Source organism: Equus caballus, chromosome 5, assembly GCF_041296265.1.
Source record: "Equus caballus isolate H_3958 breed thoroughbred chromosome 5, TB-T2T, whole genome shotgun sequence".
NCBI classification, from domain to species: domain Eukaryota; kingdom Metazoa; phylum Chordata; class Mammalia; order Perissodactyla; family Equidae; genus Equus; species Equus caballus.
The window spans coordinates 75,954,411-75,969,105 of NC_091688.1; the positions used below are offsets into that span (position 1 = coordinate 75,954,411).

The 14,695-nt window shown below is 46.0% G+C and overlaps 1 protein-coding gene across 1 annotated transcript; it reads left to right on the top strand.

Moving 5' to 3' along the window:
- Positions 1 to 1,878: 1,878 nt before the first annotated feature.
- F3 (coagulation factor III, tissue factor) lies at positions 1,879 to 13,253 on the top strand. The gene is made up of 6 exons (XM_023641597.2): positions 1,879 to 2,675; positions 3,833 to 3,944; positions 7,977 to 8,167; positions 10,005 to 10,183; positions 10,727 to 10,886; positions 12,261 to 13,253. Exons 1-6 carry the CDS (start codon positions 2,576 to 2,578, stop codon positions 12,395 to 12,397), a joined length of 879 nt encoding a protein of 292 aa, XP_023497365.1. The 5' UTR covers positions 1,879 to 2,575; the 3' UTR covers positions 12,398 to 13,253.
- The last annotated feature ends 1,442 nt before the right edge of the window (positions 13,254 to 14,695 follow it).

Genomic DNA, 14,695 nt, shown 5'->3' on the forward strand with positions numbered 1-14,695 from the left:
AGGAAGCCCCGCTTATGACCCAGCCTGACTTCCATGCATTGGGAGAAGAAAGCAGGGTCGGGGAAAGAAAGCTCCTGTGGTCACAAGACCAGACATCGTGAGGTTAGGCAAGTCGGTTCACTCAGGCCAGCGGGCCGCAGGATCCTCATCTGTAAAGGGATGTCTGCAAGGTCCCCTCCAGCTCTCTGATGTTGCACGCTCTAATCATAAAGGGATCGGTTGGGCCAGCCTGATTGTCATTATAGTTAGGAACTTTTCAAACTTCTCAGAGTCTCCAAGATGTATCATATAGGTGGGAACTTTGGTAACTGCTAAGCTTGACTTTACTGAAGGGGGTAAGGAAAGGTGGGTAAGGTTGTTGAGTAATTTTAACAATCAATTTGTTCCTTTGCAATAAATATCAACAGTGAAATTTCAGGAATGTACTTCTAACGGTGCTGAGCAGCAGCTGATCTAACACTCAACCGGCTGCAGTCTGATCGACCAGGAAAAAGCCACCTTGCTATGAAATGCTATTTACCACAGCCAACTTTCTCCTGCTTCTTCTTGAAAATAGTAATAATTTTTAGCATTTTTCAAATCTTGAGGAATGTCATTCTATATTTACTCAAAAACCTATGCAAATACCCCAAAAATTCCTTTCTTCCCTACCTGATCATTTTAGTGAATATGCAAAATAAATCTTCATCTAATTTATCAACCTTTACAGCACCTTTTGTGCCATAATCTAATGTTAAACATATTTTCTTATGAAATTGCTGATTTTGACATTTGCTTAAAGCCCTTTATGATTTCAAGACAGTCAGTGGCTCCAAATGGAATCAATGACTCTGGAGACAAAGCAAGGATTCCTTGGAGCTTCTAAGCACTCGATGGAAGTGTCACATTATCTCCAAGCGGCCTTCAACTCCAGAGTTGGAAGAATCACATTCCAGGTGGGGCTAAAGATCTGATAGGGAAAACCACTCAGGCCAGAGACTGCAAAAAGGATTGCATGACTTAGTTTTGCAGATATAAACTTTGTGGGTTTTAATGGTGGAAGAGAGCTCAAAGAGGAAACGAGCAAGCATACCTTTCAGCTCCAGGAAGGAAGGACAAGAGCTAACCCTGAACCTGCTATTTCAGTTCAGGCAAAGGGAGAAAACACAAATTTTGCAAAGTTTTGTTTCTTTTAAAAGGAGTGTAACACTATGGCTCAGGAGGTCATATGGAAATGTGTACACAGTATGCACTAAAATGCAAAGCCGATTTCCCTAGGAAAAAAGCGAGAGAGAAGGAGAGAGAGAAAAGACTGCAGTCTTCCCATGAACTCTCCAGTCTGTCTTGGAGGCAGCTAGACAGTAATAATGAACGAATGATCAGAAGAACTCTAACAACACTGTGTACAAATCATAGTTAACATTCTCTCGCCTGACAATTTTACAGTAAAGCTCAGAAGAGGAAGCCAAAAAATAATTCAGAAAAACCAAAACTTAAGACTAGGGGCAAGAAAGTCTAATTATATTTTTTAATTTCATTTTTGGTTTCTCTACACTCGAACGGAACTAACTCAATCCCAGAAATGTCGTCTTCAACGTGAGAACAATTCTTTTGGGAACCACAGGACTGCAGATGTCACGCTGGAATTCTCCCAGCGGCAAACTGCCAGGTTTAGGGTAGCTCTTCCTCGGTCACTAACCAGAGCCGGCCAGGGTTGCGTCTGGGCTAACTGACCTTCGGACCTGTGAGCAGACACACTTGCCTTTGCATCACCTTTAGAGAATGTGACCCACGCTAAGGGCCCTGTGAGTAGGAAGGCCAGGTCTCATAGCCTTCGGGGTAGAAGATGAAACCGCAGCTGGGAGCGGGCCCTCCTTCCTCACGCGGTTACTCGGCTGCAGATTCCGAGCTCGGCCCCCCGTGCACAAAGCGCTGGGAAACGCCCTCCCGGGCCCGCGGGAGCCGGAGCCGGAGCGGAAGCCGGAGCCAGGACTTTCTGTTAAACTCTGTAGGTGCTGCCCCTCCCACCGGCCGCGCATGTATCACCACATGCAGAAGGGAAGAAGAATCCCTTTCCTCCATTCTCGAGAGCTCCTTCCAATGCATCCCCTCTTTCTTCCTCCAGAACTGCTGCCCACTCAGCCTGGACGTCGGGGTCGCGGGCCTGGGTGGCCCGGGGGCTGGGGGCTCTTGGAGCCTGAGGGCCAGGGGGGCCAGGAGGCCTGGCTCTCCGCAATACCTGGAACCGCCAGGGGCCCCAGCGCAGCTCAGCGCTTGGCGGCGCGGTTGAATCACGCGTGACTCACCCCTTGCGGGTCTTGGAGTTTCCCACAGCAGGAGGCGGGGCAGGGGTGTGGAATCGCAGGGGCCGCCCACCCGCCGGCGAGTGGCCGGAGGGGCGGGGAGTGGGGAGGGGCGGCGGGGGCGGCCGCGGGGCTCTTTATAACGCGCCCTGCACGGGCTCCCGCAGACTCGGGGTTCCCTGCGCCCCCACACGCTCTCTGGTAGCCCAAGGGCGCCTCCAGCCCGACCTCCCCAGTCCACCCAGCCTCCTGGGCGCAGCGGCGTCCTCCGACCTCACCGCCAGTTCGTGGATATGGTGACCCTCGCCGGGTCCCGGGTGCCCTTGGCCGAGGCCGCCGTCCTTCGGACGCTCCTGCTCGGCTGGGTCCTCTTCCAGGTGGCTGGAGCCGCAGGTGAGTGGCATCCGCCCCCGAAGCCCTGAGGAACGCCGCCCGGAGGAGTGGGGACAGCCCTGGCTGGCAGCCGGCTCGCCCTGCTGCCCAGAGGTGCCCCCAGCGCCTGCCGGACTCGGACGCGCCGCCCCAGCCCAGTTTGAATGAACCTGGGCGCCTGGGCGCGCAGGCGGGTTTTGGAGGGTCGGTAGTTCTCGCCTGGGACCCCGCCGCCCCTTCTGCTAGAGGTGCTGGTCCGGGCATCCATTGTTGCGTAGGTGGATTTTTGGCGCTCGGCCTTAAGTGTAGGGATTCCAGAGCTTCCCAGGAAGCCGCGACCTTGAAGGTGGTGGGACGTGGCTCCGCACCTGCACGGGTCGGCATGCAATGGCTGGATATTATCCTCCATTATATGTGCGCTACCCTTAATAAAAAGCGGCGCTCGGTCTTATCTTGATCGTCTTTGTTTTAGATTGGGTTAGGGGCAATCCTGTTGCAAAAGGTTGCTTGGGTTGGAGGGGGCACCACATGGTGCATGCCCCGTATGCCTACTCGGTGTGAGGGGCTGAGCAGAGACTGACCTGCTGAGTATCGGCGAAAGCATCCTAACTGATGTACATCCGACGGTGTGACAGGGTGCACGTCTGCCGGGGATCTATGGAAGTTTCAATATAGAGACATTTTAGATGAAACACGGAAAAAGTCAAGATTTGGCTTTTTCGTTGTATGCTGCCCTATCTCCCTTCACATGTTTGGGTTTGCCGCTTTCCGTAACTTACCGAAAACCCTACTTGGCCCACTTGCTCTGGCGAGTTGAACCTTCCAACCCTACCCTTCCCAGCTGGACGTTGAACATCCCGAGAGGCTGATGGCTCCTGGGCTGTGTTCCAGGTCAAGTTATCACAGAGCTTCTTCCAGGAATAATTTCACACAAAGATTTCAAGATCCTTGCCTGTTTTCTTGGATTATAAGGTAGATCTTGCCACTAGGAAATTCTGGGTCTGGAAAAAATTTGAAGATTTTTTTTTTCTCTTGATAATTCAGTAGTAAAGCTTTTTGTGGTTGGAAGAAAAAAAAGTGAGGTTTATGGTGATGTGGGGGGCGCGTTTTCTAGCATCACCATGCAATCAGGTGCTGAGAAGTTCATGTAATAAAAACTCTTTCTCTGTTATTCAAAGGGACTAGAGATGTAGTGGCAGCATATAATTTAACTTGGAAATCAACTAATTTCAAGACAATTTTGGAGTGGGAACCCAAACCCATCAATCATGTCTACACTGTTGAGATAAGGTAAGCTACCTTCAAAAAAAGAAAAAATAAGGTTTTTGATGTTTCCACTGTGCTGAATTCAAATGTCTTTAAAGCTGATTAATGGATGAGATTATTTAACAGATGACAAAGAAGAAGGCTTTCATAGTAACTTGTTGGCCAGAGCCATACTTTGTCAAACCTGCAACATTTCCAGACCTCAAACTGATGGAACGTTCTAATTGTTTTTGGAGACGATGGGAAAGTTCATAAGTGGAGTATAAGCTGTGGAGAGGTGAAGCTTCCTGAGCAGGGGACACTGATAGATGTGGTTCTGGGTCAATGATAACTAATCTCATCTCAGCACGCACGTCTTTTTCCTTTGCTGTCTAGACTATGAGCTGGGTCTAACGTGTTAGCGAAGAGGTGTGGTGGCGTTCACATTATACCTGGCCCTTAAGCAGTGTTTGATTCATTAATCTTTGGACTCGTGAATCAAAATTCACTTGCATACATGATCTCAAAAGAGGTCAGAGTCCTTACTCGCTAAGCCAGAAGGGAATACTCCTTGCTTTGCACCCTCAGCCTCAGGGCTGCTCTGCTCCTTCCTTCATCCTCAGATGTGATTGACAGCTCTCCCCAAGAGCCCGCAACTCAGCAGATTCAATCGAAATGTTGGACCGGTGCCACCTGTCTTCCTGGATAGTTTTCACCATATTCTTGGCAAGTTGTTGGTTTCTGAAATGTTCCAGAGGCTTGGTAGAGACCGTAATAAATAGGGGGCAGCTGCTGTGGAAATTATTTTAACACTAATTGTATAAAGGCACAGAAATATCCCAGGTTAAAATTAAAGGTGTTTTGCTGTTTTGTTTTGTTTTAGCTTGTGTCAAGCCTTCTATAGGATTAGGAATACGACTCCTAGGTACGGAGGGGCTCTTTTAGGTGGATGTTCTTCTTTCTCAGAGTAAACTTGATGCCAAACCAATAGGGAAGAGAATTTGTGTGTGCATGCATGTATAGAGAGAGAGAAAGGAATTTCACAACCCAAGGCAATGATTATGGTTGAACTTGTCAATTCAGATTTCACTCGTTGAGAATTAGTAAGTAATTCCTGTGATACACAGCAGAAGTTTATCTTAGTAGACACTTTTCCTTATGGATAGTGAAGATAAGATTTTAAGAGAAATGCTTACCTCCTTGTATTCAATCTTTTTTTTTTTTTTTTTTGTGAGGAAGATTGTCCCTGAGCTAACATCTGTGCCAGTCGTCCTCTATCTTGTATGTGGGACACTGCCACAGCATGGCTTGGTGAGCAGTGTGTCAGTCCATGCCTGGGATCCAAACCCACGAACCCTGGGCCACTGAAGTGGAGCATGTGAACTTAACCACTATGCCACTAGCTGACCCCTCCTTGTATTCAGTCTTATGTTTGGTGAACATGTGGAAACATATTTATGATTTAACTGATTTTTAAACATAAGCCTTTGTTAACTCTAAATTCCTGGACTTTCCAAGGCTGCTGTTATTTAAGTGAACATGGTCCCTGATGTGTAAAGATTCCTAGAGCAGAGCTGCAGCTTGGGGGTGCCCGTGGACATGGCGGTTCCGCATACTCTTGCCCCTGCACTAGAGGACCTGTGAGCAGTCCCTGGGCTCCGGAGACCCACACCCTTCTGTGACCTCCCCCTGGGTAAATGGGCTTCCTGGGTGAAAAGGACCCCAGCAGTCATTTTATAGAAGAGGAGGGTGAGAGTCTGTTCATGACTGCACCCATGATGAGTGCCAGTCGGCTCTGGAACCCAGGACCCCCCAGGACCCCACGCCATCACCTCCTCAGGTGTGTCTGCCACAGACTATTGTGAGGGCCCAAAGCTGGAAGGAGGAAGGGAAGCCATTCCCTCTGCATCTCCTCAGTGGGCCTCCTTCCCTCCGGGTTTCCCTTCCCTAAAGAAAGCACCGTAAGCTGCTGCTCCTCTTCCACACCCCCTACCAGCCTGTCCCCAGCCACGGGGCCCCACTTCTGGGCCTGAGGCCCCTCCTGGGAGCTCCGGCTCCATTTAGCCCCTTGGGAACTGGTTTCAGTAATGGTTGGGAGGTTGGCTCAGGTCCTAGCACTGAACCATCACCTGTAACGTGGGTTCCATGGGAATGTTCTGAGTTCTAAAACCGAACTTCCATAGCTTCCAGAAAACAACCTATTCCTAACTGGGGAGTCTGGATTATGTTGAAATTTTTTAGTAATTCAGCTGAGACTTTTATTATTTCCGAATCAGGAGGTTTGGCAATATCTACAGGAAGGCCGAAGGCTTTTAAAGTGTTGATGCTGGTATAGCGTTCAGAAGAACTTACTGCAGAAGCACCCTCGTTAGCTGTGCACACGACTTCACTGTTATTTTGGTGATCCAGGCGTTTGTACTGAATTTGGCCATAGAGCACTGTGGTTCCCACGTGTGAGCTGGGAGGAACCGAATACTGGCTTTCTCAGCTGGAATGTGGCCACAGAGCCCAGCAGTCTCTCTCCTGTTATCGGAACAACTTGTTTACCATAGCGATGGAGAAGTATCATCCTGTTCTCATTTGCTTTTTAAAATAGAAGTGATAGAATTTCTTAAAATGCATTTTGATCATTCTGGCATTAAGACAGCCTCTCTACTTTTCTCACATGAAATTAGGGAAATCTAAGAAACCAAAATATTTCTGTATCAATTTTAATTTGTGAATTTTAGGACAAAGAATGTGTTTACCCGTACCCTCTTAGCTTAGTTGTTTAGTTCAGATTTTTAAAAAATACATATTGATGGTCCTTCTGTATGAATTTAGACAATTGAATCCATCTGGCAGCTTGTTTCCCCCTGAATTCCACCTGTAAATGCAAACCATCTAAACTCAGCATGGCCTGGCCACCTAGAAGCTTTGTGCCTGGCAGGGAGCATGAGGCCGTGGACCCTGGTACCAAGCAGACTGTGTTCACGTTAGGTGCTTAATGGAGATACTGGTGCTGGGGACTGCGAAGGGCAAGATCACTTCTAAGCAAGAGGATCTGGGGATTGCTGGGGACAATGAGACTGGAGCGTGGCCCTGAATGATGGGTGGGGCTCTGGCGGTCGATGATGCTGAAGGGAAGAGCAGTGTAGCTGTCACTTAAAGTGGGATGAAAGTGTGTGGATCAAGTTGCAGTGACATTTATCTATGAATTGTTTTGGTCCTTTAGAACAATTTCATCTTTAGTGTAAAGTTCTTTAAATCATTTCCTCTTCAGTGACGTCTTACAAAAGAAGGATCTGTTCTTTAGTCTCTCAGACTTTGTTAGACAGATACTACCTGTGTTATTATCCTTTCATAAGAGGTGTTCACATCTTGTGAAAGTGAGGAAGGCATATAGTATAATGAGATGAACAGACCCAGGTCTCACCTAGTTAGCTGTGTGACCTTGTCCAAGTTAGTGAGTGTCTCTGAGCTTCAGTATTCTCATGTCTAAAAAAGATCCAGTACCTTCTTGGAAGGATTATATCAAATGAAGTAATGGGTGAAGGGCCCAGTACAGTACTTGGTGTATAATAGATTTAATAAGTGTTAAATAACCACACTAATTATGGTCACGATAGAATGTAATATATAAGATATATAGACTCTATTATTGCTACATTGATTATGTTCCACATGGAATAGAGAATGTGATATAATAAACAGAAAGTAATATGATGTAATATAATAAGTAGACTATAATGAATAATCGGGTCTTGATGGAAAATTCCTCTTTTTCCCACGTAACCTTGACAAATCGTCTACATTTTAAGGAAGATACTGCACAAAATGGTTAAGAGCGCAGACCCAGCAGTCAAACTGCTGTCTGGCTCCAAGACCAGCTGTGTGACTTTGGGCTGGTCCCCCAATCTCACTTTGCCTCAGTTGCCTGACCTGTCAAAACAGAGCATCTGAAGCGCTCAGCAAACCAGGGCCCTGGCAGAGACTGGTCATGGATGCTATTGTAACAAAACACTCAGCCAGCGAGCCATCTGTCCTGTTGGATGCAGGTCACCATGTTCCGTTTCTCTTCCTTCCTTCCTCCTGTAGCCCTAGACTAGGAAACTGGAAAAGCAAATGCTTCTACACAACAGACACAGAGTGTGACCTCACCGATGAGGTTGTAAAAGACGTGACAGGGACGTACATGGCGCGGGTCTCTTCCTACCTGGCAAACGCCACCAGTTCTGCAGGGGATCCTCCGTTCACAAACGCCCCGGAGTTCACCCCTTTCCTGGAGAGTAAGTAGCTCGGTTTGTAGTAACCTTTCCTTCTTGTTCTTATAAGCTTCTGAATATTCTCGTGAGCTTGTGACCCTTAAGGGCCACTAGATAAAAAGTATTTATCCATAAACACATCTTCTCTCTCAGAAATGGGTAAGTGCTCATTGCTCATTCTGGATGTGATAGGAGGTTCACAGAACGTGAACTTTGGACTTGATAACAATGTCATCAAGTGACTTTCACTACTACCTTGTCCCCAGACCCCCTACCAGTAACTGGCTGGATGCGGGCGGAGTTGGGAGTAGGAAATCCCCCAAGGCTGGGGTTTCAGCATTTCCCCACGTGTATTTAGGAGATTTTATATATATTTATATTTAAAATACACACACACACACACACATCCTGAATTTTCTGTCCCATCACCAGACCAGTAATTCCAGTTCAGGGTTTGCCACAAATGATCCCAGATCCATGGGGAGAGTTTCCTTCTGAGCCCATGATGGGCTTGCTGACCTTTTTTAATCACTTGACTATGAGTTGAGTCCCGTGATGTGCCAGCACTTCCCGGCTGCTCCCAGCCTGGCTCCTTCCTGCTGGTTTTGAAAACATGGAATGCTTTTCTCACCAGCCTTTGTCCCAGTAAGTTGACCTTAGCATCTAATAAGGGAATGCAGAGGTTTCCTGCCAAGTAGGAGATTTAAATGTTCTTGTCACGACCATGGTTCTAAACTAGGTGTTTCAAATAAACACATGCAGCACGTTAGGCAGTGTGAAGTCAGCTGCTCTTTTGGGAAGACTTCAAATGAAAGGTCAGGATGGAAGTGTTGTGTCGTTGGTGCTTTTCTGACCACCCTGTGACAACAGTTTCTCAGGCTGGGATGGTGAGAACTGGGAGGGACAGTCAACCACTTTCCCCCTCTAGTATCTGCTTTGAGGGTGGAAAAAGGAGGCAGCCTTACCCCAGCTGAATCGGGCTGCCTTCCCTGAGCCCCTGTGTGCCTCTCCCGGCACTCAGCCAGAGTACAGACCCCACACCCATGGCCACCCCAGGAACTCGGCAGCAACGTTGATGCTCATGCTCCCTCCATTGATGGCATCCTCACGATTTCCTTTTATAGTGAGGTTTTTGTAGACCACTTCAAATCCTTTGTGATGCGAGGTAGAAAATATTTCATGTATTTATTTTGCTTGTGCTCACACATACCCACACATACTTGCATATAATTTGTGTTAAGATATTAGGATTTGTTTTACTGTTGTTTAACCAAAGCACATGAGGTAATTAAGCAGTTGCAGAGACCCAGTGGTTAAAACTAGTTCCTTGAGGTACCAAAAAACATTTCCTGGGCTTTCCCACAGCCCCTGATTTATTGTGTCTCAAATATGGAATCTTATGCAACTGTGGTCTTTAATACAGTAGCCACTAACCACATGTGGCTATTGAGCGCTTGAAAGACGGCTAATGCTGTAAGTGTAAAATACGCATTGGATTTCGAAAAAGATCTCAAAGTTTTTATATTGATTACATGTTGAAATGATACTTTAGCTATATTGCATTAAATAAAGTATGTTATTAAAATTAATTTCACCTGTTCCTTTTTACACTTTCTAATGTGACTACAAGGAAATTTAAAATTCCCTCTGTGGCTCCCATTGTGTTCCCACCGGACAGCGCTGCGATAGGATGTCTCAGGGCTCAGCTCCGGTGGCGCTGAGCTTTCTGCTGTCAGGGAGTTGAGTCTGTGCAGGTGTTTTATGAAGGATGACTAGCTCGTTATTAAGTGTGATAACTAAGTGGGATTCTCCTTTGTATAGAATTCTTTGGTTCCAGTGAAGCTCATTTTCTGTGTTTTAGCAAACCTCAGTCAGCCAACCATTCAGAGTTTTGAACAAGTTGGGACAAAACTAAATGTGACTGTCCAAGATGCGCGTACGTTAGTCAGAGTGAACGGCACATACCTGAGCCTCCGGGATGTTTTTGGCAAGAACTTAAGTTACATGCTTTATTATTGGAAAGCTTCAAGTACAGGAAAGGTGAGACTTCTTCGTTTTTATGACTTGTTTTAAATCGCGGATCCTTGATTTTACAGCCCACCTCCTTCCCAGTTGAACCAGATCAGAACAAGGTGGTTGCGAGGGCGGTGGGGTGGAGGGGAGAGCACCAGCTGTCCTAGGTCCACCTGTGATTTTGAGCTGCCCTGTGACTGGACAGGCCTCCTTGGATAACCCAAGTGCTTCTGCCAAGGGCTGGACCAGGCATCTCTAAGTTTTACTTAGTTACTGAGGATTCCAGAGGCAGAATTTGTTTTCCGTCTAACAATCCTTCATTCTTCCTTTTTTCCTCTAGTGCAAATATCTTTTAAAGGGGCTAAATTGGCTTGGATGGGCCTAAATTGGATATCTTCAGTCTTAGAAAAAGCATCCTTAGCAGTTACAGCGGGAGCCGATTAGCCAAGTCACTTCCAATCCTGTATATGTCAAATGTGTCCACGCAGGCTTTTACTTCCACAGTGACTTAGTAAAGGGGAGAGAATTCACTCTGAGCCCAGAGGAATTAAGAACTCTATCTTTTAACAGAAAACAGCGAAGACAAACACTAATGAGTTTTTGATTGATGTGGATAAAGGAGAAGACTACTGCTTCAATGTTCAAGCAGTGATTCCATCACGGAAAACTAACCAGAAGAGTCCAGAAAGTCCCATTGAGTGCACTAGCCAACACAAAGCCGTGTCCAGAGGTGAGTGGCTCTGTCCGTCATTCATCTGGAAGGCTTGGATGCCTTCAGAGGACCACCTCACCCTCAGAACCAGGACGTACTTCTGTTCAGGGAGAAACTTCCTTGGTTTTTTTGTTTTTGTCTTTTTGGGGATACTCTTACAATTTTAGGCATTTAGAAATGTTTCTATGTTCCCTTGTATTAGGAAGTGTTTTCTTGAGCACCTACCGTGTGCTAAGCTCTCTGCTGAGTACACACACGTGTTTAGGATTTAGCATAAAGTCACAGATTTCTCTGGGCATTTTTTCATATTTGAATTCTGACCTTGGGGCCTTGGGGCCAACTTCTGGACCTGCTGCAGCAGCACCCACTAGACACTGTGAGCACCCATCATGGGCTGTTGCCACCGAGGATACAAAGTCCAACCCATGAAGGGAAGGGATTGAGCCTATTAGATATACCCATGTGCATGTGTGTGCCCATGGCCAACATGTGTGTGTCCGTGTATGTACACGCTGGGGCCCAGACACCACGTGAGGAGTGGTTCCTAACTGGAAGGGCTGTCGGTGTTCTGACACATACACGAGGCTGAAAGCCTATGGGTGTCCCTCCAGCTTTATAGAGGAAGTGCTCTGAGTCCTTCCAGGGAACAAAAGAGTCGGAGCCTAGTAATGATGACCTAAGCTCCTTGCTAAGACAAGATTTAAAAATTTAAAAACACTTTAAAATAAATTCTCTCCTGTTGATTGATGCTGACAGAGGGAAGGGCTCTCCTTCCCTCCGGCCCTGCACCCCTCTGGGCCGTTGTACCCACAGCCCTCACATCCATCTTCCTAAAGCCAGCTTGGGTCTCACGGCCTCTCTGTCTTTGTGCATCCCCAGATGGCTCTTCCCCGCCTCTTCTCTATCTGCTGAAATGGGTCCTTTGAGAACCGTTTCAAATGCCACCTCCACACAGAAGCCTTCTTTTGCCGCAACCAGTTATCATCTCTTCTTCACCTGAATCCTGCTGGCATTCTGTCTCTCTCTCTTTGCCCTGACAGTTCATCTTCTACTGTAGTCATTGCCACCAAACTCAGCATTATTTTTAGCCACTTGTTTCTAACAGCTGTTCTCGCTTCCATGTGCGTGTATCTTTTCTAGACTGTCAGCATTATCCAATTTATTAAATGGCCCGTTAAATGCTTTTTGCCATTGTCAATTGCCCTAAAACATCTAGGGTTTGACAAATTCTTTCCTAATCAAAATGTGTTGTGGTGGAAAGAGTGGAGGAAAAATTTCAAATTATGAAAAAGCAGGATGGTGTAACTTGGGGTTATGCCCTCAGTTCTGCCGACTGATTAAGTTGACTTCGAGCTCTCTCTCTAAATTGACTTGGTACCTTTTATTTTTCAGAAACGTTAGTCGTCATTGGCGTGGTGGTGATTGTGGTCATCATCTCCATCATCATCCTGGCTGTGTCTCTGTACAAGTGCAGGAAGGTGCGATCAGGGCGCCTGGGGAAGGAGCATGCCCCCCTCCGTACTGTTTAAAGAACGCTCATGGGTGCTGCCAGCCCCCGCAGAGCTGATACTGCACTGTGACCAAGAACTTAAGAGAATAGAATATATGGAAACACAAATGAGTATTTGGGAACAGAACACCCTTGGGCTCAAAGAAAGCTCTTTATCCGACCAGTTCTCACAATTAGCATTCTGGTTTCCACGTGAGCATTAGACACTTTGGAATGTAATGAACGGTACAACCAATTCCGAGTTTTTTAAAATTTCTGTTTTAACACTATGGCACCTTTTGCACATATCATGCTTTAGACTGTATATTTTACACTCAAGATGAAACCAGGTCATCTAAGCAAAAACAAATGGACAAATGCCTTAAAAAATCCTGGGTGGGCTTTTGGAGAACTCTCGAGAGGCTGACTTCAAGCCATGTGGGAGAGTAAAATGGAAATTTGGGTGAACTTTTTCAACATACATCTGTGCTTTTGTAATATGGTGTTTAGGTTCTTCTTTCTTCTGAGTTCTTTTGGAGGTTCAAAATAATTGGCAAACTTTTCTATGAATGTGTTAAATGCAGAAGACTTCTGTTATGGGCACATCCCAACATGCATTGCAGTTTAGCACTTTACCTGACTTACATGCTGTTGATGAAACATTTGACAGCTGACGATGTTTTTATAGGACTACTATACAAACAAACTACGTAGAGTTTATAATTTAAGGTACTTTTAAGTTTCCATGGTCAGCATTGTATATATTTATATAATTTTTAAAAAGGTTTTATATATGGGGATTTACTATTTATAGAGGTAATATTGTTCTGTTTGTATATATTGAGATAATTTATTTAATATACTTTTATATAAATAAAGGTGACTGGGAATTGTGACTATTGTATTTGTTATGTCTTCTATTTATTATTTATGATTTGGTCTTTATTAGTTGGCTCTGCTGCAGTAACAAATGACCTTAAAATTCTCAGTGACTTACCACAAAATTATCTTTATTTTTCACTCACATGACAGTTTGGTGGTTGTAAGTCGACTGCAGCTTTTCTTAATGTTCTCATTCTAGGACCCAAACCAAAAGTGAAGTCCCTATTTGGATGAGGAGAGAGGGAAAAGCAAAGAACTAGTAGAAATAGGCAGCCACATCTTCCAGCTGTAAGCCGCCTCTTAAAACTTCTTTTCCATTCTGGCCCACTGTCGCTTCTGCTTGCGTGCCTCTGGCCCAAGAAAGATACAAACAAGCCTGACAATACTCTGCCTATGGGAGGTTACCACAAGTCACACGGCAGCGGGCAGAGATGTATAGCGTTACAGGGAAGGGAGAAAATGATCCAGTCTCCTGCACACTTAGCATTAGTTTTCATGGGCATTAGCTTGAGTTGTGGGTGAAAGTTGGAGAGGAGAAAGGAAGAAAAATTATTCTGATATTGTCTTGAAAGAAAGTCGGATGAAAGGACAATCTAAGATAGATGAGCAGGGTCTCTAGAGTTAATTAAGAGCAAACTAGATTGAGCGCTCTTTGTGGGCTGCACTGGGTCTGTCTCATGTTCACTGCCTCTTTAGGGTGGCCCTGCCCGTGGGTTCTTAGTCGTGGCTGAGTTGAGTTGACTTCATTACCTCCCTCCAGAATGTGGAAACAGTGAGTCCTCCATTCAAATGCAAATAAAATATAGCAGAACAGTCTTGATCTCACAGCTGTATTGGAAGAGGTTTCTAACGAGAGATGAAAATGAGATTCCTGGCACCTAGTTGGGCCACAACTGCATTTGCTTCCCATGGTGGAAGGCTGGGCCAGCGCAATCCAGAAAAAGCATCTTGATGGCACACCCATCTGGAAGTGACCCCACCAAGCAGACACTGAGCGAGTGGTAGAAGAAGCAAGGGCTTGGTTCACCGTCCAGCTGTTCATAAATTTTAAATCCACTTTGTCTCCCCGCTCCAAAGAACTCTAAGCATTGTCAATAAAGCCCTAAGCAAGAATTGTCTGGTATAACATCACATTCTAAAGAAGAATGGACAAGACAAAACTTTGATGTCCCAGTAAAAATAGTAGCCTGAGAGAAGAAAAAAATGGTAGAAACTTTGGAGACATGAAGGGAAACAGACCACTGGTTGGGTTATTGGGTTGGTTTTGTTGATTTCTTGCTATAATCAATCTGTGTCGATCCTGGAGAGGCTGCATCGTACACTGTTGCGGCGTTTTGTCGTGCCAGAGAAGGGGGGGGGCGGTGCAGCAGAGTCAACAAAAGAGAGGCTGGCGTGGGGGCATGTCCTGAAAGAAGCTTGTTTTGGCCATTATCTTGCATTCCTGCTCTCACGGGGC